The sequence below is a fragment of the Rhinoraja longicauda genome, chromosome 14, assembly GCF_053455715.1.
Source record: "Rhinoraja longicauda isolate Sanriku21f chromosome 14, sRhiLon1.1, whole genome shotgun sequence".
NCBI lineage: Eukaryota > Metazoa > Chordata > Chondrichthyes > Rajiformes > Arhynchobatidae > Rhinoraja > Rhinoraja longicauda.
The window spans coordinates 4,208,384-4,232,582 of record NC_135966.1 but is presented as its reverse complement, the minus strand read 5'-3'; the positions used below and the strand labels follow the sequence as shown (position 1 = coordinate 4,232,582).

General features: G+C 48.3%; 1 protein-coding gene across 6 annotated transcripts in view; it reads left to right on the top strand.

Annotated features, from left to right (window-relative positions):
- sgcd (sarcoglycan, delta (dystrophin-associated glycoprotein)) overlaps positions 1–24,199 on the top strand; it is a 231,276-nt gene that overhangs the window by 159,310 nt on the left and 47,767 nt on the right. For all 6 annotated transcript variants that reach the window (XM_078411036.1, XM_078411033.1, XM_078411034.1 and 3 more), the window contains one exon: positions 7,661–7,762. In XM_078411036.1, the coding sequence (XP_078267162.1) occupies positions 7,661–7,762 (102 nt within the window). The remainder of the gene's footprint in view (positions 1–7,660; positions 7,763–24,199) is intronic.

Genomic DNA, 24,199 nt, shown 5'->3' with positions numbered 1-24,199 from the left:
CAGCTATTTACGATATACATTAATGACTTAGATGAAGGGATTAAAAGTACCATTAGCAAATTTGCAGATGATACTAAGCTGGGGGGTAGTGTGAATTGTGAGGAAGATGCAATAAGGCTGCAGGGTGACTTGGACAGGTTGTGTGAGTGGGCGGATACATGGCAGATGCAGTTTAATGTAGATAAGTGTGAGGTTATTCACTTTGGAAGTAAGAATAGAAAGGCAGATTATTATCTGAATGGTGTCAAGTTAGGAAGAGGGGATGTTCAACGAGATCTGGGTGTCCTAGTGCATCAGTCAATGAAAGGAAGCATGCAGGTACAGCAGGCAGTGAAGAAAGCCAATGGAATGTTGGCCTTCGTAACAAGAGGAGTTGAGTATAGGAGCAAAGAGGTCCTTCTACAGTTGTACCGGGCCCTGGTGAGACCACACCTGGAGTACTGTGTGCAGTTTTGGTCTCCAAATTTGAGGAAGGATATTCTTGCTATTGAGGGCGTGCAGCGTAGGTTCACTAGGTTAATTCCCGGAATGGCGGGACTGTCGTATGTTGAAAGGCTGGAGCAATTAGGCTTGTATACACTGGAATATAGAAGGATGAGGGGGGATCTTATTGAAACATATAAGATAATTAGGGGATTGGACACATTAGAGGCAGGAAACATGTTCCCAATGTTGGGGGAGTCCAGAACAAGGGGCCACAGTTTAAGAATAAGGGGTAGGCCATTTAGAACGGAGATGAGGAAGAACTTTTTCAGTCAGAGAGTGGTGAAGGTGTGGAATTCTCTGCCTCAGAAGGCAGTGGAGGCCAGTTCGTTGGATGTTTTCAAGAGAGAGCTGGATAGAGCTCTTAAGGATAGCGGAGTGAGGGGGTATGGGGAGAAGGCAGGAACGGGGTACTGATTGAGAGTGATCAGCCATGATCGCATTGAATGGCGGTGCTGGCTCGAAGGGCTGAATGGCCTACTCCTGCACCTATTGTCTATTGTCTATTGTGTATTGTAGGCCCGGACACTGTAAGTCCGGTCAGTGTAGGTCTGGACAGTGTAAGCCCGGACACTGTAGGTCCGGACAGTGTAGGCCCGGACACTGTAAGTCCGGTCAGTGTAGGTCTGGACAGTGTAGGTCCGGACACTGTAGGTCCGGACAGTGTAGGCCCGGACACTGTAAGTCCGGTCAGTGTAGGTCTGGACAGTGTAAGCCCGGACACTGTAGGTCCGGACAGTGTAGGCCCGGACACTGTAAGTCCGGTCAGTGTAGGTCTGGACAGTGTAAGCCCGGACACTGTAGGTCCGGACAGTGTAGGCCCTGACACTGTAAGTCCGGTCAGTGTAGGTCTGGGCAGTGTAGGTCCGGACAGTGTAGGTCCGGACAGTGTAGGTCCGGACAGTGTAGGCCCGGACACTGTAAGTCCGGTCAGTGTAGGTCTGGGCAGTGTAGGTCCGGACAGTGTAGGTCCGGACAGTGTAGGTCCGGACACTGTAGGTCCGGACAGTGTAGGTCCGGACAGTGTACGTCCGGACAGTGTAGGTCCGGACAGTGTAGGTCCGGACAGTGTAGGCCCGGACACTGTAGGTCCGGACAGTGTAAGCCCGGAGGCCCGGACAGTGTAAGCCCGGAGGCCCGGACAGTGTAAGCCCGGAGGCCCGGGCGCCGCCTAACGGAGGTTGCGCAGCAACCCGCCTCCTAGCCCGGGCGGCCGCCATTGGTGGAGCGGGAGCACGTGGCCGCTGGCTGGGTGAGGTCACATGGGGTGCGGGGCGGTGACGTCACCTTGTCCCATATTTGGGAGTGAGGAAGTTGGCAACCCTACATGTAACTGAATTTATATGTCAACTGCACAGTGCTCATAATGAATGCAAAAAGTGTAGGTGGAACGAATTGTGTACACCTAAAATCTTCATGACTTTTACATTAGCCGATTTGCAGCAGTATTATGCACTCAAATTGGAGGCACTCATGCATACTAATGGGCACGAGACACCAGAGTTTGAAAACGCAGGGACACGCACAAACTAAAATGGATGCAGGTGGTAAACCATGTTTGTTGAATGTATAAAACACACACGCACGCGCACACACAAACACACACACACACTCACAGAGTGTACACACACACACACACACACACACACACACACACACACACACAGAGTACACACACACACACACGCACAGAGTGTACACACACACACAGCACTTTTTTATTCATGCAATGATGGGTCCATATCTGGCACATGTGGTCCATTGGAGACAAACGTCGGGGTGGCAACTTCCTCGCTCCCAAATAAGGGACAAAGGGTGACGTCACCGCCCCGCGCCCCGCGTGACGTCACCCTTTGTCCCTTATTTGCCGTCATTGGTGGAGCGGGAGCGCGTGGCCGCTGGCTGGGTGAGATCACGTGGGGCGCGGGGCGGTGACGTCACGCTTTAAACCTTATTTGGGAGTGAGGAAGTTGGCAACCTTACTAATACGGGACAAGGGCGGTCCCGTGCGGGACATACCAATTTAGCCCAAAATACGGGATGTCCTGACTAATACAGGACAGTTGGCGACCCTAGACAGAAGGCACCGTACCGGTGGCACGGTGGCGCAGTGGTAGAGTTGCTGGCTTACAGCGCTCATAGTGCCAGAGGCCCAGGTTCGATCCTGACTTCGGGTGCTGTCCATACGGAGTTTGTACCTTCTCCCCGTGACCGCGTGGGTTTCCTCCGGGTGCTCCGGTTTCCTCCCACATCCCAAAGACGTGCAGGTTTGTAGGTTAATTGGCTTTGGTAAAATCGTAAGATTGTCCCCATTGAGTCGGATAGCGTTAGTGTAGAGAGTGATTGCTGATGGCACAGACTCGGAGGGTGGAAGGATCTTTGTTCGCGTTGTATCTCTAAAGTGTAAAGTACTGCAGATGCTGGAATCAATGGTGTATAATTGGCAAAGTATTGACTACAGAACAATGACATTCTTAATTGCAGCAGCTTAAGTGCCTGTAAACACCATACCCATAGATAACGTATAATAAATAAAAAGAAATCATTTTGGGCAGCACGGTGGCGCAGCGGTAGAGTTGCTGCCTTACAGCGAATGCAGCGCCGGAGACCCGGGTTCCACCCCGACTACGGGTGCTGCCTGTACGGAGTTTGTACGTTCTCCCCGTGACCTGCGTGGGTTTTCTCCGAGATCTTCGGATTCCTCCCACACTCCAAAGACGTACAGGTATCTAGGTTAATTGGCTTGATAAATGTAACAATTGTCCCCAGAGGGTGTAGGATAGTGTTAGTGTGCGGGGATCGCTGGTCGGCGCGGACCCGGTGGGCCGAAAGGGCCTGTTTCTGCGCTGTATCTCTAAATTAAACGAAACCAAACTAAATTAAATTAAAATCCCTGATACCAGTGAAAAACAGCCCCATTTCCGTAGTGCAATTAAGGAAGTCCTTAGTTTCGTAGTTTAGGTAGTGTTTTCTAGTGTGTGGCGTTCTTGTTGGGGAAAAAGCTGTCCCAGAACCAGGAATCACGGTTTTCAGGTTCCTGTACGTTTAACAGCACCGGGCCTGTACTCTCTGGAGTTTAGAAGGATGAGGGGGAACCTCATTGAAATGTACCGAATAGTGAAAGGCTTGGATCGAGTGGATGTGTTTCCACTAGTGGGAGAGTCTAGGACCAGAGGTCACGGCCTCAGAATAAAAGGACGCTCATTTAGGAAGGAGGTAAGGAGGAATTTCTTTAGTCAGAGGGTAGTGAATCTGTGGAACTCATTGCCACAGAAGCCTGTGGAGGCCGTCAATTGATATTTTTATGGCAGAGATGGATAGATGCTTGATTGGTACGGGTGTCAGGGGTTATGGGGAGATGGCAGGAGAATGGGGTTAGGTGAGATAGATTCTGCTCCAATAACATGAGCTATACCTTCTTCCTGATGGTAGGATTGAAATGAGATCATAGCTAGGGCGGTGTGGGTCCTTGATGATGCTGGCTGCCTTTTTGAGGCAGCAGCTCCAATAGATATCTTCAATGGTGGGGAGGTGAGAACCTGTGATGGATCGGGCAGTATTGACCACTTGTTATAATCTCATTCGTTCCTGAGTACGATACCATTGAATGTTTCGACGCTGAGAATGTATGAAGAGTTTTTGCAAAGTTTTTGTTTGACAATAGACAATAGACAATAGGTGCAGGAGGAGGCCATTCGGCCCTTCGAGCCAGCACCTCCATTCAATGTGATCATGGCTGATCATTCTCAATCAGTACCCCGTTCCTGCCTTCTCCCTATACCCCCTGACTCCGCTATCCTTAAGAGCTCTATCCAGCTCTCTCCTGAATGCATTCAGAGAATTGGCCTCCACTGCCTTCTGAGGCAGAGAATTCCACAGATTTACAACTCTCTGACTGAAAAAGTTTTTCCTCATCTCCGTTCTAAATGGCCTACCCCTTATTCTTAAACTGTGGCCCCTGGTTCTGGACTCCCTCAACATTGGGAACATGTTTCCTGCCTCTAATGTGTCCAACCCCTTAATAATCTTATATGTTTCGATAAGATCTCCTCTCATCCTTCTAAATTCCAGTGTATACAAGCCTAGTCGCTCCAGTCTTTCAACATATGACAGTCCCGCCATTCCGGGAATTAACCTAGTAAACCTACGCTGCGCGCCCTCAATAGCAAGAATATCCTTCCTCAAATTTGGAGACCAAAACTGCACACAGTACTCCAGGTGCGGTCTCACTAGGGCCCTGTACAACTGCAGAAGGACCTCCTTGCTCCTATACTCAACTCCTCTCGTCATGAAGGCCAACATTCCATTGGCTTTCTTGGTATATATATATTTTATTCCGGCCAAAGTTTATTTTTGAAATAAACGAAAGACCGTCATCTTTCATCGGTGACCTTGCTTGCAGTATCAGGTCAGAGACACATCAGTGATTTTCACTGGCAAATGTTCAGATAACAATGCCGACTACACCTACAAGCTGCGAGACCCGTGTAGAGTTCAGAGCCGGGCTGATAAGTGGAAAATAACAGTTGTGCCGTACGAATGCCAGGAAATTACCATCTAGATTAATCACCGCCTTGTGACATTTAACTCCATTGTCAGCACAAATTTAATAGCAAGACCGCTCAGCCACAAGCATCAATAATGCAGCCCCCGTGGATTTAGAATTTTTAGATTTAGAGATACAGCGCGGAAACAGGCCCTTCGGCCCATCGGGTCCGCGCCGCCCAGCGATCCCCGCACATTAACACTATCCTACACACACTAGGGACAATTTTTTACATTTGCCCAGCTAATTAACCTACAAATCTGCACGTCTTTGGAGTGTAGGAGGAAACCGAAGATCTCGGAGAAAACCCACGCAGGTCACGAGGAGAACGTACAAACTCCGTACTGACGGCGCCCATAGTCGGGATCGAACCTGAGTCTCCGGCGCTGCATTCGCTGTAAGGCGGCAACTCTACTGCTGCGCCACCGTGCTGGCCTCTCTGGCCAGATACTGTCCTCTCTGGCTCACAGCCGATCCACTCCACACTCAACCCATTCCACACGGTGGCTCGGCGGTAGACTTGCTGCCTTACAGCACTTGCAGCATCACAGGGTTCCATCCCGATCGCGGGAGCTGTCTGCACGGAGTCTGTACGTTCTCCCCGTGACCCGCGTGCGTGGGTTTCCTTCGGTTTCTTCCCGCAGTCCAAAGACGTACAGGGTTTGTAGGTTCATTGGCTTGGCGTAAGTGTAAGCTGTCCCTGGCGTGTGTCGGATAGTGTCAGTGTGCGGGGATCGCTGGTCGGGCCGAAAGGGCCTGTTTCCGCGCTGTATCTCTAAACTAAACTAAAACTAAACTCGGCTGGATGAGGACACACGTTGGACAATGCACAGGAGACTCGACAGCTACACTCCCTCCAGTGTGGAGGGATGAACGGCAGATGCTGGTTTAAACCGAAGATAGACGCAAAAGATGGAGATGTATTTCTTCTGAAAAGTACGCTAATATGTGTGATATCCTGATCAATGACATGAAAGATATGCAAAAAAGTAACGATGATGAAGGAAAGGAAAAGTGGAGCCCACAATGGTCCATTGTTGGCTGTGGGATAGGTGATAACGAGGTGTACAGACAATGAAACTCAACAGGACGCCAGTCGGCAACATTCCCCGATGGACATCTCACTCCGCTGGGAGGCCAACAAAGCTCGGGCAGACCAAACATCGTCTTTCACCCAGTTGATGATCTTCCAGCAGCTCTTGATATCCATCTCCAAATGTGTCCCTCGGAACAGCCTGTAAGATGGTGTGGTCATGAACTCTAAAGGACACAAAGTGTGCTGGAGTAACTCAGCGGGTCAGGCAGCATCTCTGGAGAACATGGATAGGTGACGTTTCACAGAGTGCTGGAGTAACTCAGCGGGTCAGGCAGCATCTCTGGAGAACATGGATGGGTGACGTTTTGGGTCGGGACCCTTCTTTAGACCAACATCTAGATTTCTTTGGTTCTTCATCTCACTTCATGTAAAGAGCATCTGTTTTACATACGGTGACCCTCCTGTTCACCTCAGTAGAATTTCTGTAACTACCAATGTGCCCTGGGGGAATGTGTGAATGAAACATCTGATGCTCAGAGTGTAATAGATTTCACAGAATTCTTGAAGAAAGTGGCTGTGTTTGATTTTATGGACTGTTCCACTTCAACAGATTGGATAATTAAAATGTCTCACAATGCAATCGGTTCTGATTTAGCTCATAGTGTTATGCCATTTAGGTGATTTTTATATCTGTTAGTATAAAATACTATATTTGTTCATGAATATTTCAATGTTTGCCCAACATTATGAGACAGTTAATCTTATGGGCTTCGAGAGGAGAAAGCAGGGAGCAGAATTCTCTTAGCACCATAAAATGGATGCTGTATTGATGCAGATAACGTACCCAATTCTGAGCAGCACGGTGGCGCAGCGGTAGAGTTGCTGTCTTACAACGCTTACAGCGCCACAGGCCCAGGTTCGATCCTGACTACGGGTGCTGTCTGTATGGAGTTTGTACGTTCTCCCCGTGACCTTCATTGGTTTCCTCTGAGATCTTTGGTTTCCTCCCACACTCCAAAGACGTACAGGTTTGTAGGTAAATTGGCTTGGTATAAATTAGTGTCAATTTAGATTTTTAGATTTAGAGATACAGCGCGGAAACAGGCCCTTCGGCCCACCGAGTCCGTGCCGCCCAGCGATCCCCGCACACTAACTCTATCCTACACACACTAGGGACAATTTTTACATTTACCCAGTCAATTAACCTACATACCTGCACGTCTTTGGAGTGTGGGAGGAAACTGAAGATCTCGGAGAAAACCCCACGCAGGTCCCGGGGAGAACGTACAAACTCGGTACAGACGGCGCCCGTAGTCGGGATCGAACCTGAGTCTCTGGCGCTGCATTCGCTGTAAGGCAGCAACTCTACCGCTGCGCCACCGTGCCGCCGTATTCTCCCTTGTGTGTATGGGATTGTGTTGGTGTGCGGGGATCGCAGGTCGGCACGGACTCGATGGGCCGAAGGGCCTGTTTCCGCGCTCTATCTCTAAACTAAACTCTCAGCAAATGAAACCTGCTTGTCGCGTGAATGTAGGTGGGACGTACTTCTCTCTTGCTGACCTGTGTTTGATGCTTGTTTTCTTTCTCCAATGCAGGACGGCATGGGACATCTAAGAATCACCGACAAGGGACTGCGGTTGGAAGGAGCATCCGAATTCTTGCAGCCTTTGTATGCCAAAGAAATCCGATCCCAAGCAGTAAGTGACGAATTCCATATGTGTACAAGGCATGTTTAGTAAGTTGCGTAGGAATAGGGTTGCCAACTTTCTCACTCCCAAATAAGGGACAAAAGGTGACGTCACCTCACCCAGCCAGTGGCCACGTGCTCCCGCTCCATCAATGGCGGCCGCCCGGTCCGGGGGGCGGGTTGCTACGCAACCTCTGTTAGGCCTCCGGACCTACAGTGTCCGGGCCTACAGTGTTCGGACCTACAGTGTCCGGGCCTACAGTGTCCGGGCCTACAGTGTCCGGGCCTACAGTGTCCGGGCCTACAGTGTCCGGGCCTACAGAGTCCGGGCCTGCAGTGTCCGGGCCTACAGTGTCCGAGCCTACAGTGTCCGGGCCTACACTGTCTGGGCCTACAGTGTCCGGGCCTACAGTGTCCGGGCCTACAGCGCCCCCGGGCCTAATACGGGACAAGGGAGGTCCTGTACAGGACAAACCAATTTAGCCCAATATACGGGATGTCCCGGCTAATACGGGACAGTTGGCATCCCTACGTAGGAAGGAACTGCAGATGCCGGTTTACAGCGAAGATAGACACCAAATGCTGGAGTAACTCAGCGGGACAGGCAGCATCTCTGGAGAGAAGGGTCTGAAGAAGGGTCTGGACCCGAAACGTCACCCATTCCTTCTCTCCAGAGATGCTGCCTGTCCCGCTGAGTTACTCCAGCATTTTGTGTCTAAGATGAGTAAGTTTGCTGATGACATTAAAACAGTTGGTATCATTGGCAGTGAAAATGGTTTTCTACTTTCGTGTCCATCGTCCATGTTCCAAACGTTACATCGCTGTCATCGTCCGTCCTGAAGAGGGCGCAAGCTTCCGGCGACAATCAGTGGGAGCCATCACTTGTACAGTAGATGATGGTGGTAGCAGAGTTAGCTCAGGTTAGAGTCATGGAGTCATGCCGCGCGAAAACAGCCCCTCAGGACTGACTTGCCCACGACGGCCAAGAGGCTCCAACAACACGAGTTCCGTGGCCCATGTTTGGGCTGGAGGGCAAAGATTAAAGGTTTGAGGGAAAAGATTTAATTGGAACCTGGGGCAGAACATTTTCACTCAGGTATATGGGTGGATGGAACGAGCTGCCAGAGGAGTCAGTTGAGGCGGCTACTATAACTACATTGAAAAGACATTTGAACAAGTACATGGATGGGAAAGGTTAAGAAGGTCCTGACCTGAAACATCACCTATTCTGAAGGAAGGTCCTGACCTGAAACGTCACCTATCCATGTTCTCCAGAGATGCTGCCTGACCCGCTGAGTTACTCCAGCACTTGGTGTCTTTGTTTTTGTGTAAACCAGCATTTGTAGGTCCTTTTTTCTACTTTTAGGATAGAGGCCAATGTCCTAAGTGATATGGGAAGGAAATGTTGAAATTAGTCTGAGTAAAGGTAGAGTCTGAGTAGAGCTCTTAAGGATAGCGGAGTCAGGGGATATGGGGAGAAAGCAGGAACGGGGTACTGATTGAGAATGATCAGCCATGATCACATTGAATGGCGATGCTGGCTCGAAGGGCCGAATGGTCTCCTCCTGCACCTATTGTTTATTGTCTATTGAATGGGTGACGTTTCGGGGCCGAGAAGTCTGAAGATGGGTCTCGACCCGAAACGTCGCCCATTCCTTCTCTGAGATGCTTCTTTGTATGTTCCGAGCACTGTATTTAATTTATTATTAGTTATCACATAGATATAAATTGGGGGGCTTTTTTCAATTCGATCATATGCTCGTCGACACACAGAATAAAAGTGGTATCTGACCAGCAGATATTTTTGGAAGGAACACCGCATATTAAGCATGAAAACAGTTCACAGTAAATATCAAAAGGCCACTAAAAATCACCATGAATTTCTCTTGTCCGCACACAGTTCAACTCGTCGAAACTGTCTCTGAAACCATTTATTTCAAAGATTAACCCAATGAACGTTTTATTCTGTGCGACATACATGCCAGCACTTTTTTCCTTGGAGCGCAGGAGGATGAGGGGTGATCTTATTGAGGTGTATAAGATCATGAGAGGAATAGATCGGGTAGATGCACAGAGTCTTTTACCCTGAAACATAGAAACATAGAAAATAGGTGCAGGAGTAGGCCATTCGGCCCTTCGAGCCTGCACCGCCATTCAATATGATCACGGCTGATCATCCAACTCAGTATCCCGTACCTGCCTTCTCTCCATACCCCCTGATCCCTTTAGCCACAAGGGCCACATCTAACTCCCTCTTAAATATAGCCAATGAACTGGCCTCAACTACCTTCTATGGCAGAGAATTCCACAGATTCACCACTCTCTGTGTGAAAAAAAACTTTCTCATCTCGGTCCTAAAAGACTTCCCCCTTATCCTTAAACTGTGACCTCTTGTTCTGGACTTCCCCAACATCGGGAACAATCTTCCTGCATCTAGCCTGTCCAACCCCTTAAGAATTTTGTAAGTTTCTATAAGATCCCCCCTCAATCTTCTAAATTCCAGCGAGTACAAGCCGAGTCTATCCAGTCTTTCTTCATATGAAAGTCCTGCCATCCCAGGAATCAATCTGGTGAACCTTCTCTGTACTCCCTCTATGGCAAGAATGTCTTTCCTCAGATTAGGAGACCAAAACTGTACGCAATACTCCAGGTGTGGTCTCACCAATGCCCTGTACAACTGCAGCAGAACCTCCCTGCTCCTATACTCAAATCCCCTCGCTATGAATGCCAACATACCATTCGCTTTCTTCACTGCCTGCTGCACCTGCATGCCTACTTTCAATGACTGGTGTACCACGACACCCAGGTCTCGTTGCATCTCCCCTTCTCCTAATCGGCCACCATTCAGGTAATAGTCTGCTTTCCTGTTCTTGCCACCAAAGTGGATAACCTCACATTATACTGCATCTGCCATGCATTTGCCCACTCACCTAACCTATCCAAGTCACTCTGCAGCCTCCTAGCATCTTCCTCACAGCTAACACTGCCCCCCAGCTTCGTGTCATCTGCAAACTTGGAGATGTTGCATTCAATTCCCGCGTCCAAATCATTAATATACACTGTAAATAACTGGGGTCCCAGCACTGAGTCTTGCGGTACCCCACTAGTCACTGCCTGCCATTCTGAAAAGGACCCGTTTATTCCTACTCTTTGCTTCCTGTCTGCCAGCCAGCTCTCTATCCAATTGGGGAATCATGAACCCAAGGCAATATGTTTAAGTTGGGGGGGGGGGAGATTTCATAGGAATTTGAGGGACAATGTTTTTACACAAAGGGTGGTAGGTGTATGGATTGAGCTGCCGGAAGAGGTATTTGAGCCAGATACTACTACAATGTTTAAGAATCATTTGACTGTTACATGGATAGGACAGGTTTAGATGGATATGGGCCAAATACAGGCAGGTGGGACGAGATTAGATGGGATGTTAAAACATAGAACCATAGAAAATAGGTGCAGGAGGAGGCCATTTGGCCCTTTGAGCCAGCACCACCATTCATTGTGATCATGGCTGATCATCCACAATCAGTAACCCGTGCCTGGCTTCTCCCCATATCCCTTGATTCCGCTAGCCCCTAGAGCTCTATCTAACACTCCTGGCTTTTGCTTTACTGTGTTCCAGAGCTGCTTAACTCCTCAAGTCTGCAATTGATCGTTCAGTATCGTGCCATGCGTACAGCGAGTTTACTCGATTGCGTCTTGTTTCTAAGATTATACTTCCCCAGGGACTTTTCAGATTCAGTCCGTTTACAGTGTGCAGCCAATATTCCCTCTCAATGTCTGTCTGCCCAATGGCAAAATCTGCCAACTTTTGTTTGCATTTGGAAGTGAAAATCACGTCTGTTTTAGATTTAGATTTAGAGATACAGCGCAGAAACAGGCCCTTTCGGCCCACCGGGTCCGTGCCGCCCAGCGATCCCCGCACACTAACACTATCCTACACACACTAGGGACAATTTTTACATTTACCCAGTCAATTAACCTACAAACCTGTACGTCTTTGGAGTGTGGGAGGAAACCGAAGATCTCGGAGAAAACCCACGCAGGTCACGGGGAGAACGTACAAACTCCGTACAGCCAGCACCCGTGGTCGGGATGGAACCCGGAGTTCCACAGATTCACAACTCTTTGGGTGAAAAAGTTTTTCCTCATCTCCGTTCTAAATGGCCTACCCCTTATTCTTAAACTGTGGCCCCTGGTTCTGGACTCCCCCAACATCGGGAACATGTTTCCTGCTTCTAGCGTGTCCAAACCCTTAATAATCTTATATGCTTCAATAAGATCCCCTCTCATCCTTCTAAATTCCAGTGTATACAAGCCCAGTTGCTCCAGTCTTTTCACATACGACAGTCCCGCCATCCCGGGAATTAACCTTGTGAACCTACGCTGCACTCCCTCAATAGCAAGAATGTCCTTCCTCAAATTTGGAGACCAAAACTGCACACAGTCCCACTAGGGCCCTGTACAACTGCAGAAGGACCTCTTTGCTCCCATACTCAACTCCTCTTGTTATGAAGGCCAACATTCCATTGGCTTTCTTCACTGCCTGTTGTACCTGCATGCTAACTTTCAGTGACTGATGCACTAGGACACCCAGATCTCGTTGTGCGTCCCCTTTTCCTAATCTGACACCATTTGGATAATAATTTGACAGCATTCAAGGTGCCAATGGACATAAGTGATGGCATTGATCATCCTGCCATGTAGCATCATTGGGAGAAGGGAAGACTAAGGTTGTCATGCTTCCTGCCATGTCCGTGGATGAAGTGGAATCAGTCGTATCCTGGACCGTGTAGTGAGGATAGCTGTGCAAACCTGCTGCATTCAGCTTTGCAAAGGTGTTGCAATTGACAAAATGCAAACTAATTATTTTGTAGTCTAGTTTGGTTTAGAGATACAGCGCGGAAGCAGGCCACTGAGTCGGTGCCGTGCTGCGATCCCCACACACACGAACGCTATCCTACACACACACGAGGGACAATTTACATTTACCAAGCCAATTACATTCATCAAGCTCCTCCTATTCACATACAAAGACCTAAACGGGCTTGCCCCCCACCTATAACAAAACTCCTCTTACCCACCACTCTATCTCCAGGTCCCTCAGGTCGGCCAACTTGGGGCTACTCACTATCCTGCGGTCTAGGCTTAAGCTCAGGGGTGACCGCGCTTTTGCGCTTGTAGCTCCTAGACTGTGGAACAGCATCCCTCTCCCCATCAGAACTGCCCCCTCCATCGACTCCTTTAAGTCCAGGCTCAAAACCTACTTCTACTCCCTGGCGTTTGAGGCCCTCTGAGGGGGCGCTGTGAACTGTTTATGTATGTGCTGTTATGTTTGTGTGCCATTGTATGTTCGTTTTCTTGGTACCTGAACTGATGTACAGCACTTTGGTCAACGTGGGTTGTTTTTAAATGTGATATACAAATAAAATTGACTTGACTTGACTTGACAATTAACCCACGAACCTGCACGTCTTTGGAGCGTGGGAGGTGACCGGAGATCCCGGAGAAAACCCACAAAGGTCACGGGGAGAACGTACAAACTCCGTACAGACGGCGCCCGTGGTCAGGATCGAACCCGGGTCTCTGTGAGGCAGCAACTCTACCGCTGCACCACCGTGCCACCACTGATAATTACTGACTTGGTGCACACACATTATACCCATGCATCAGTTGTGATTAGTCAATTTAGACGTTTCGATAAGATCTCCTCTCATCCTTCTAAATTCCAGTGTATATAAGCGTAGTCGATCCAGTCTTTCAACATACGACAGTCCCGCCATTCTGGGAATTAACCTAGTAAACCTACGCTGCACGCCCTCAATAGCAAGAATATCCTTCCTCAAATCTGGAGACCAAAACTGCACACAGTACTCCAGGTGCGGTCTCACCAGGGCCCTGTACAACTGCAGAAGGACCTCTTTGCTCCTATACTCAACTCCTCTCGTTATGAAGGCCAACATTCCATTGGCTTTCTTCACTGCCTGCTGTACCTGCATGCTTCCTTTCAGTGACTGATGCACTAGGACACCCAGATCTCATTGTACGTCCCCTGTTCCTAACTTGACACCATTCAGATAGTACTCTGCCTTCCTATTCTTACCACCAAAGTGGATAACCTCACATTTTGTGTCCACCTTCGATTTTACCTTCGAATTGGCATTCATAGCAAGAGGATTTGAGTTTAGGAGCAGGGAGGTTCTGCTGCAGTTGTACAGGGCCTTGGTGAGACCGCACCTGGAGTATTGTGTGCAGTTTTGGTCTCCTAACCTGAGGAAAGACATTCTAGCCTTAGAGGGAGTACAGAGAAGGTTCACCAGATTGATCCCTGGGATGGCGGGACTTTCATATGAGGAAAGACTGGATAGACTGGGCTTGTACTCGCTGGAATTTAGAAGACTGAGGGGGGATCTTATAGAAACATATAAAATTCTTAAGGGGTTGGAGAGGCTAGATGCGGGAAGATTGTTCCCGATGTTGGGGGAGTCCAGAACCAGGGGTCACAGCTTAAGGATAAGGGGGAAGTCTTTTAGGACCGAGATGAGAAAACATTTCTTCACACAGAGAGTGGTGAGTCTGTGGAATTCTCTGCCACAGAAGGTAGTTGAGGCCAGTTCATTGGCTATATTTAAGAGGGAGTTAGATGTGGCCCTTTTTGCTAAAGGGATCAGGGGGTATGGAGAGAAGGCAGGTACAGGCTACTGAGCTGGATGATCAGCCATGATCATATTGAATGGCGGTGCGTACAGGCTCGAAGGGCCGAATGGCCTACTCCTGCACCTATTTTCTATGTTTCTATGTCTATGTTACCCGGCATCTGCAGTTTTGTTCCTGCTCAGAACATACATCGCAGCTTGATTCCATGTTGCTGGTCTGAGATTCAGCTGCTATCTCGGTTGCTTGTCATGCAGTATATCATCATCATATCATCATATCATATATATACAGCCGGAAACAGGCCTTTTCGGCCCACCAAGTCCGCGCCGCCCAGTGATCCCCGCGCACTAACACTATCCTACACCCACTATGGACAATTTTTACATTTACCCAGCCAATTAACCTACATACCTGTACGTCTTTGGAGTGTGGGAGGAAACCGAAGATCTCGGAGAAAACCCACGCAGGTCACGGGGAGAACGTACAAACTCCTTACAGTGCAGCACCCGTAGTCAGGATCGAACCTGAGTCTCCGGTGCTGCATTCGCTGTAAAGCAGCAACTCTACCGCTGCGCTACCGTGCCGTCCACTATATTCCTTGCGACTATTTGTCCACCCCTTACACGTTTCGCTTGATGATGTGAAGTGAGGAAACCTGTGACTGCTGGCAAACTTGTGTATACGTAGGTCATCCACCCAGCCCGAGTCTAGGAATAATAGAACCACACTTTGGAACTAATTTTGAACATTGTCGCCACTTAAAGAAAATGATCGTGGGCAGAACAAGTGAATTGATTTCTTGCCTTCCATCTGGTGCTCCAGCGAGCTCAATGGATTCTGTTTCCCTGGTGGCACGGTTAGGTTCAAGCGATCTATTTCTCTTAAACGTGTTCTTCAGATGTTTTAAGACCAAACACCATTGCAATCCTAAAACAGACACAGAACGCAAAGGAGTAACTCAGCGGGACAGGCAGCGTCTCTGGAGAGAAGGAATGGGTGACGTTTCGGGTCGAGACCCTTCGTCAGACTTCTCGACCCCGAAACGTCGCCCATACCTTTTCTCCAGAGATGCTGCCTGTCCCGCTGAGTTACTCCAGCATTTTGTGTCTTATCTTCGGTGCAAACCAGCATCTGCAGTTCCTTCATTCGCCATTTTAATGCTAACACTGCCAGACCAGCCCCCAATTTTATATGTGGCTGCTAGAACAGTTTTGTGTTTTGACACCATTTTCTCCTCATGTTGATTTTCAACTTGGAAATTGTTGTGTGAAAACAGGTAGTTTTTCATTTCCGAAGAATTCAGCAGAGAAATGAAACATCCGGTGATTTGCAAGAACTTATTGTGTAATGCCAAACTTTAGCCTCTGGTGACCAGTCCTAGTTTTCATTACAGTCTTTCCAAATGGAAACTTGTTTAATTTTTCTTCCGGATTTGGATTTGACAGGTGCCAGACGAACAGCTTTAGACTAATGTGGAAGGACTACAGAAGAAATAGAGTGCGTCTCAGAACAATTTTGCCACATATTTACTGGGGTGGCATTCAGCCCATCGAGTCTTATAAGTTGATAAGTGATAGGAGCAATGTTGGGGGAGTCCAGAACCAGGGGCCACAGTTTAAGAATAAGGGGTAGGCCATTTAGAACGGAGATGAGGAAAAATCTGAGCAGGAATAAAACTGCAGATGCTGGGTAAAATCGAAGGTGGACACAAAATGCTGGAGTAACTCAGCGGGCCAGGCAGCATCTCGGGAGAGAAGGAATGAGGGCGTGCAGCGTAGGTTTACAAGGTTAATTCCAGGAATGGCGGGACTGTCATATGTTGAAAGACTGGAGCGACTAGGCTTGTATACACTGGAATTTAGAAGGATGAGAGGAGATCTTATCGAAACGTATAAGATTATTAAAAGGTTGGACACGTTAGAGGCAGGAAACATGTTCCCAATGTTGGGGGAGTTCAGAACAAGGGGCCACACTTTAAGAATAAGGGGTAGGCCATTTAGAACGGATATGAGGAAAAACCTTTTCACCCAGAGAGTTGTGAATCTGTGGAATTCTCTGCCTCAGAAGGCAGTGGAGGCCAATTCTCTGAATGCATTCAAGAGAGAGCTAGAGAGAGCTCTTAAGGATAGTGGACTCGGGGGGTATGGGGAGAAGGCAGGAACGGGGTAGTGATTGAGAATGATCAGCCATGATCCCATTGGATGGCGGTGCTGGCTCGAAGGGCCGAATGGCCTACTCCTGCACCTATTGTCTATTGTCTATTGAGCAGAATTAAGCCATTCGGCCCATCAAGTCTACTCCGCCATTCAATCATGGCTGATCTATCTTTCTCTCTCAATCCCATTTTCCTGCCTTCTCCCCATGCGCTGACAACCTTACTTATCGAGAATCTCTCTATCTCCGTCTTAGAAATATCCATTGACTTGGCCTCCACAGCCTTCTATGGCAAAGAATTGCGGCAATTAGTCTAGTCCACCATTAAATCATGGCCGATTGGGCAGATGCTGCCTGACCTGCTGAGTTACTCCAGCACTTTGTGTTCTTTTTTCACATACCAGCACCTGTAGTTCTTTGTTTCTGCTTTCAATCTAATCTTATTGCCACAGTGCGACATTCTCTCAAAAGGACGAGATTCTCTCCCCCCCCCTTTCAATTTAAAGCCGCCTTTAAAATAATGGAAGCAAAATTTGATTCACTGCGTGTGTGGGACTTTTGAGAATACTCTTAGGAGTGTATGAAAATTAAATGAGGCATCTAAGAGACCAGCTGTCACCACATAACCAGTGCCATCTTCTAAATTAATCTGGACTTCTGAACAATATAATCTACCGCGGGCAACAGTACGAGCCATCTGCTCGCTCCGTCGGGGACGGAGGGAGGTTCCTTTGGTGACGATGCCAGAGAGGTGAGATTCCTCCGAGCAGTTCCCGTTTTCCTGATGCGACTGAGAGACGGAGTCTATCTGCGTGATTCTTCGGTACAGGGGGCGGCACGGTGGCGCAGCGGGTAGAGCTGCTGCCTCTCACCGCCAGTGACCCCGGTTCAATCCCAACTGCGGGTGCTGTCTGCACGGAGTTTGCACGTTCTCGCGGGCAATACCTAGCGTGGGTTTTCTCCGGGTGCTCCGGTACGTTCTCCCCGTGACCGCGTGGGTTTTCTCCGAGTTTCCTGGCTCCCACACTCCAAAGACGTGCAGGATTGTAGGTCGATTGGATTCTGAAAATGACCCCTAGGAGCTGATGAGGAAGATCCTCTTCAAGGCTCCCCACACAATCTCCTCTCTTAGACAATAGACAATAGACAATAGGTGCAGGAGGAGGCCATTCGGCCCTTCGAGCCAGCACCGCCATTCAATGTGATCATGGCTGATCATTCTCAATCAGTACCCCGTTCCTGCCTTCTCCCCATACCCCCTGACTCCGCTATCCTTAAGAGCTCTATCTAGCTCTCTCTTGCCTCCCTCAATAACCTGGGATAGATCCCATCAGGCCCAAGGGACTTATAATAATAATAATTGTATTAATAATTAATTCATTTTTTTTAGATTTAGATTTAGAGATACAGCGCGGAAACAGGCCCTTCGGCCCACCGAGTCGGCGCCGCCCAGCGATCCCCGCACACTAACACTATCCTACACACACTAGGGACAATTTTTTACATATTACCCAGTCAATTAACCTACATACCTGTAAGTCTTTGGAGCGTGGGAAGAAACTGAAGATCTCCGAGAAAACCCACGTAGGTCACGGGGAGAACGTACAAACTCCGTACAGACGGCGCCCGTAGTCAGGATCGAACCTGAGTCTCCGGCGCTGCATTCGCTGTAAGGCAGCAACTCTACTGCTGCGCCACCATTTGTCATATGTAGGTTGGCACAGGGTCAACTGTACAATGAAGTGTATTTGACAAGACAACGGGTCACCTCAGCAGTAATATTCCAAGGATAAATAAGATTTAAAAAATGACATTAGTAAGGTAAAAAGACAATATTAAAAATAGGCAAAAAGACAATATTAAAAATAATCAACATATATGATGTGGAATGTGTTGATGAGTTCAGAAGCCTGATGGCCTGGTGGTAGAAACTGTTCTTAAGTCTGGTGGTACGTGCAGCCATACTCCTGTATCGTCTTAACGCTTATCCACGTTAACGCTCGAGATCACCCTTCATCCTCCCTGAGCTCCAAGAAGTAGCAGCACGGTGGCGCAGCTGGTAGAGTTACTGTCTTACAACGCTTACAGCGGTTAGAACTATAGTTCATTTATAACAATGCAACTATACAATAATTTATTCACAAAATCCTGGAGTAACTCAGCAGGTCAGGCAGCATCTCAGGAGAGAAGGAATGGGTGACGTTTCGGGTCGAGACCCTTCTTCAGACTGGTCTCGACCCAAAACGTCACCCATTCCTTCTCTCCCGAGATGCTGCCTGATCTGCTGAGTTACCCCAGCATTTTGTGAATAAATCGATTTGTACCAGCATCTGCAGTTATTTTCTTATACAACTATACAATAATCTGGGTGGGCCAGTGGTGCAGCGGTAGAGTTGCTGCCTCACAGCGCCGGAGACCCGGATTCCATCCTGACTACGGGTGCTGTTTCTACGTAGTTTGTACGTTCTCCCCGTGACCGGCGTGGGTTTCCTCCGAGATCTTCGGTTTCCTCCCACACTTCGAAGACGTACAGGTTTGTAGGTTAGTTGGCTTGTTATAATTGTGAATTGCCTCTAGTGTGTGTAGGATAGTATTAGTGTGCGGGGATCACTGGTCAGAGCCAGCTCAGTTGGCCCTGTTTCCGCACAATATCTCTCAACTAAACTAAACTAACAGTAAAGTCCCAGCCTGTCCAATCTCTCCCTATAGCATTGTTGTAAATCTGTAGGCAAAAAAAACTGCAGGTGCTGGTTTAAATCGAAGGTAGACACAAAATGCTGGAGTAACTCAGCAGATCAGGCAGCATCGAAAAGGGATGGGTGACGTTTCGGGTCAAGACCCTTCTTCAGACTGATAATCTTGTAAATCTTCCCTGTACTCTTTCCAGCTTAATATGATATTTCTCCCTAATATTTTTAAACTTTAGCATTTTTTAAATAATACTGAGCAACAGAAAGATTGTGGAAAGATCACCAAGTATTGTTGGTCTACTGAAACTATCCGTAGGTTGGCGTATTTCCATTTGTCTGAAGAAGGGTCTCGACCCGAAACGTCACCCATTCATTCCCTCCAGAGATGCTGCCTGACCCGCTGAGTTACTCCAGCTCTTTGTGTCTATCTTTGGTTTAAACAAGTTCCTTCCTGTTTTGGGAATGGGTTGGGTTTTGTGGGTCAGCTTTGTTCAGTTCTCTGTCGCCTCGAGCCAGATGATCTGTGGGGGGGGTGAACGCAATGTGTTTTTGTTGATGGCAGCCAGAAATGAATGGTATTTTTGTATGATGAGTGGAACTGTAGATGAATGCCAGATGGGGAGAGTGAGCAGATGGATGTAATCATGCCTGCCTCCATCATTTCGCTTTTCTTTGAGGTGAATATTTTGTTTTGTTCAGGGATACAGCATGGCAACAGGCCCTTCGGCCCATCGAGCCCACTCTGACCATTCACACCACTTCTATGTTATCCCACTTTCGTATCCACTCCTTACACACTAGGGGCAATATTGCAGGGGGCCGTTTAACCTACAAACCCCGCACGTCTTTGGAATGTGGGAGAAAATCGGAGGAAACTTACACGGTCACAGGGAGAACGTGCAAACTCCAGACAGACAGCGGCCGCCAGGTTTAGATTAGTTTAGTTTTATTAGTTTAGTTTAGAGATTCAGCGCGGAAACAGGCCCTTCAGCCCACCGAGTCCGCACCGACCAGCGATCGCCGCACACTAACACTATCCTACACCCACTAGGGACAATTTACATATACACCAAGCCAATTAACCTACAAACCCGCACGTCTTTGGAGTGTGGGAGGAAATCGAAGATCTCGGAGAAAACCCACGCAGGTCACGGGGAGAACGTACAAACTCCGCTCAGACAGCGCCCGTAGTCGGTGTCTCCTAAGCCGGGTCTCCGGCGCTGGAAGCGCTGTAAGGCGGCAACTCTACCGCTGCACCGCCATGCTGTCTCTGGTACTGTGAGGCAGTAGCTCTACCAACTGCATCACTCTTCTGGCCTTCTAGAATATTCTAAAGGATCTAGAAGTAAAAGCAGTCGTTGACTATCCCACCCAACTAAAGGCGGCACAGCGGTAGAGTTGCTGCCTTACAGCGAATGCAGCGCCGGAGACTCAGGTTCGATCCTGACTACGGGCGCCGTCTGTACGGAGTTTGTACGTTCTCCCCGTGACCTGCGTGGGTTTTCTCCGAGATCTTCGGTTTCCTCCCACACTCCAAAGACGTACAGGTTTGTAGGTTAATTGGCTGGGAAAATGTACGGGACTGTCGTATGTTGAAAGGCTGGAGCGATTGGGATGTATACACTGGAATTTAGAAGGATGAGGGGGGATCTTATTGAAACATATAAGATAATTAGGGGATTGGACACATTAGAGGCAGATAACATGTTCCCAATGTTGGGGGAGTCCAGAACAAGGGGCCACAGTTTAAGAATAAGGGGTAGGCCATTTAGAACGGAGATGAGGAAGAACTTTTTCAGTCAGAGGGTGGTGAAGGTGTGGAATTCTCTGCCTCAGAAGGCAGTGGAGGCCAGTTCGTTGGATGCTTTCAAGAGAGAGCTGGATAGAGCTCTTAAGGATAGCGGAGTGAGGGGGTATGGGGAGAAGGCAGGAACGGGGTACTGATTGAGAGTGATCAGCCATGATCGCATTGAATGGCGGTGCTGGCTCGAAGGGCTGAATGGCCTACTCCTGCACCTATTGTCTATTGTCTATTGTCTATTGTCCCTAGTGTGTGTAGGATAATGTTAATGTGCGGGGATCGCTGGGCGGCGCGGACCCGGTTGGCCGAAGGACCTGTTTCTGCGCTGTATCTCTAAAATCTAAAAAAATCTAAAATCTATTATTTCTTTGGATATAAAAAGTAATAGCCAATAGTCAATAGTGCTTTTTCTTTGTCACATATGTTAATTGTTAACACAGTGAAATTCTTTACCTTCCAAACAGCCCAGTAGAGTATTGCTGTACCTCCGACCCCCGATCCCCGATTAGCAAGTGTACAGGAAGAGTATACTGAGGAGAAACCAAAACATGGCGCCATGTTTTTTGCCCACACTCTAGTTCCAATGAGCAGTGCTCGTGAAAAAAGTAAAAGAATTCTAATTTCAATTGATGTGGAGAGAATGGCCAGTTGACAAATTTGACCTACTCGTTATGGAACATAGAACTGTACATTTGTGTCTACCTTCGATTTAAACTGGCATCTGCAGTTCTTTCCTACACTTCAAATAGCCCTTGCTGTTCCTCTCTCTCTCCATCTCCTCCCCTTCCCAGTTCTCCGACCTGTCTTACTGTCTCCGACTACATTTTATCTCTGCTTGCCTTCTCCCAAGTAACAATGATCTATTCTACATTTTCCTTGATATCCATTCCCTTGGTCCTGTTTTCACTTCCTTATCTATACACTTCCTTATCAATGTACCACCATATCCGCTGACATCAGTCTGAAGAAGGGGTTTTGACCCAAAACGTCACCCATTCCTTCTCTCCAGAGATGCTGCCTGTCCCGCTGAGTTACTCCAGCATTTTGTGCCTATCTTCGATTTAAACCAGCATCAGTTTTGGTCTCCAAATTTGAGGAAGGATATTCTTGCTATTGAGGGCGTGCAGCGTAGGTTTACTCGGTTAATTCCCGGAATGGCGGGACTGTCATATGTTGAAAGACTGGAGCGACTAGGCTTGTATACACTGGAATTTAGAAGGATGAGAGGGGATCTTATCGAAACGTATAAGATTATTAAGGGGTTGGACATGTTAGAGGCAGGAAACATGTTCCCAATGTTGGGGGAGTCCAGAACAAGGGGCCACAGTTTAATAATAAGCGGTAGGCCATTTAGAACGGAGATGAGGAAAAACTTTTTCTGTCAGAGAGTTGTGAATCTGTGGAATTCTCTGCCTCAGAAGGCAGTGGAGGCCAATTCTCTGAATGCATTCAAGAGAGAGCCAGATAGAGCTCTTAAGGATAGTGGAGTCAGGGGGTATGGGGAGAAGGCAGGAACGGGGTGCTGATTGAGAATGATCAGACATGATAACATTGAATGGCGGTGCTGGCTCGAAGGGCCGAATGGCCTCCTCCTGCACCTATTGTCTATTGTCCATTGTTGTTCGTCCTTCGGGTTGGAAGATGACCATGACTTCACTTTCAGTTGGAGGATTGGTGACTGTGGGTCCGGAAGTGACTGGTGAGGCCAATCCGGGCCCGGAAGGCACGCCCACACGTAGGACACAAGTGGATGGGTGCTGCAGTGGGAGTGGAGGTAGCCCGGGCCTTGCGCGCGGTGCGTTTCCTCTGGGCCTCTGCAGTGCGTCTGTTCTCCGCTGCACGGGCTCCTGTGGTGAGCTTGCTGCGCCAGGTTGGACGGTCCAGAGCAAGAGACTCCCAAGTGCTGAGGTTGATGTCCAAGTCTTTGAGGGACACTTTGAGGCAGTCCTTAAACCGTTTCTTTTGTCTTCCTACTGAGCGCTTGCCCTGACACAGTTCTCCTACATAGAACAGTACAACACAGGAACAGGCCCTTCGGCCCACAATGTCGGTGCCAAACAAGGTGCTAAGTTAAACTGATCTCTCCATCGTGATCCATATCCCTCTATTCCCTGCATATCCATGCGCCGATCTAAAAGCCTTTTTAACACCACTATTCTATGGGCTTCCATTACCAGGCCTGGCAGCTCGTTACAAGCACCCACCACCCTCTGTGTAAAATAAACCCCCCACAAATTTCTTATCTAGTGAATGTTCCAACTACACGCTGTTGTCTGTTTTCGTTTTGAAACTGTTATGATCCGTCAGTATTACACGACTTAATGTAACATAACAAGACAATTAGTGGATGTTCTTTTCGTTCATTTCCGTGAGTGTTAATGTTGTGTTTCAGTTGGCATTTGGAGCCAGTGGTGTATTTATAGTCTGTGGATTCAACTTCGCTGTGAAAAGAATCTCGCTCCCACTTCCACTAAATCTGGAGTGTTCAGCAGGTTCCTGGATTGATTTTAAGATAAAATCCTTCACAAAGGAGGACCTGGCGTGGGGGGGGGGGGGGGGGGGGGGTGGAGGGGGGAGGGGGGGAGGGGGGGAGGGGGGGCGGCAAGAACTAAGTAGGATCACAAATAGAATGTGTTAAAATTGATTTGTGTAAAATAGAATAGTTTGTAACATTGTCAGTGCCCTTCGTGTGGCGTCTCTTTGCATACCTTGGGTGTGCAAAACAAAGAATATCACTGAGCCTTGTCACATGTGACAATAATGTATCATTCATTCATTCATTCATTCATTCATTCATTCATTCATTCATTCAATGAACCATTCCACATTTCCTTGACCATCGTCTGCTTTGATCTGCCATTTTCACACTTTACCCTTCCAAATCTCTCGTCTCCCTCTCCCCTGACTCTCAGTCTGTAGAAGGGTCTCGACCCGAAACGTCATCCATTCCTTCTCTCCAGAGATGCTGCCTGACCTGCTGAGTTACTCCAGCACTCCGTGTCTATCTTCGGTGTAAACCAGCATCTGCAGTTCCTTCCTACACATCTCTGCTCGGGATTCCCCCTTTGTGCCATTCTGGCTGCATCCTGGCCCACAATGCAGGCTGTTTATGCAGAGTCGTACAGCACAGAAGAAGGCCCTTCGGCCC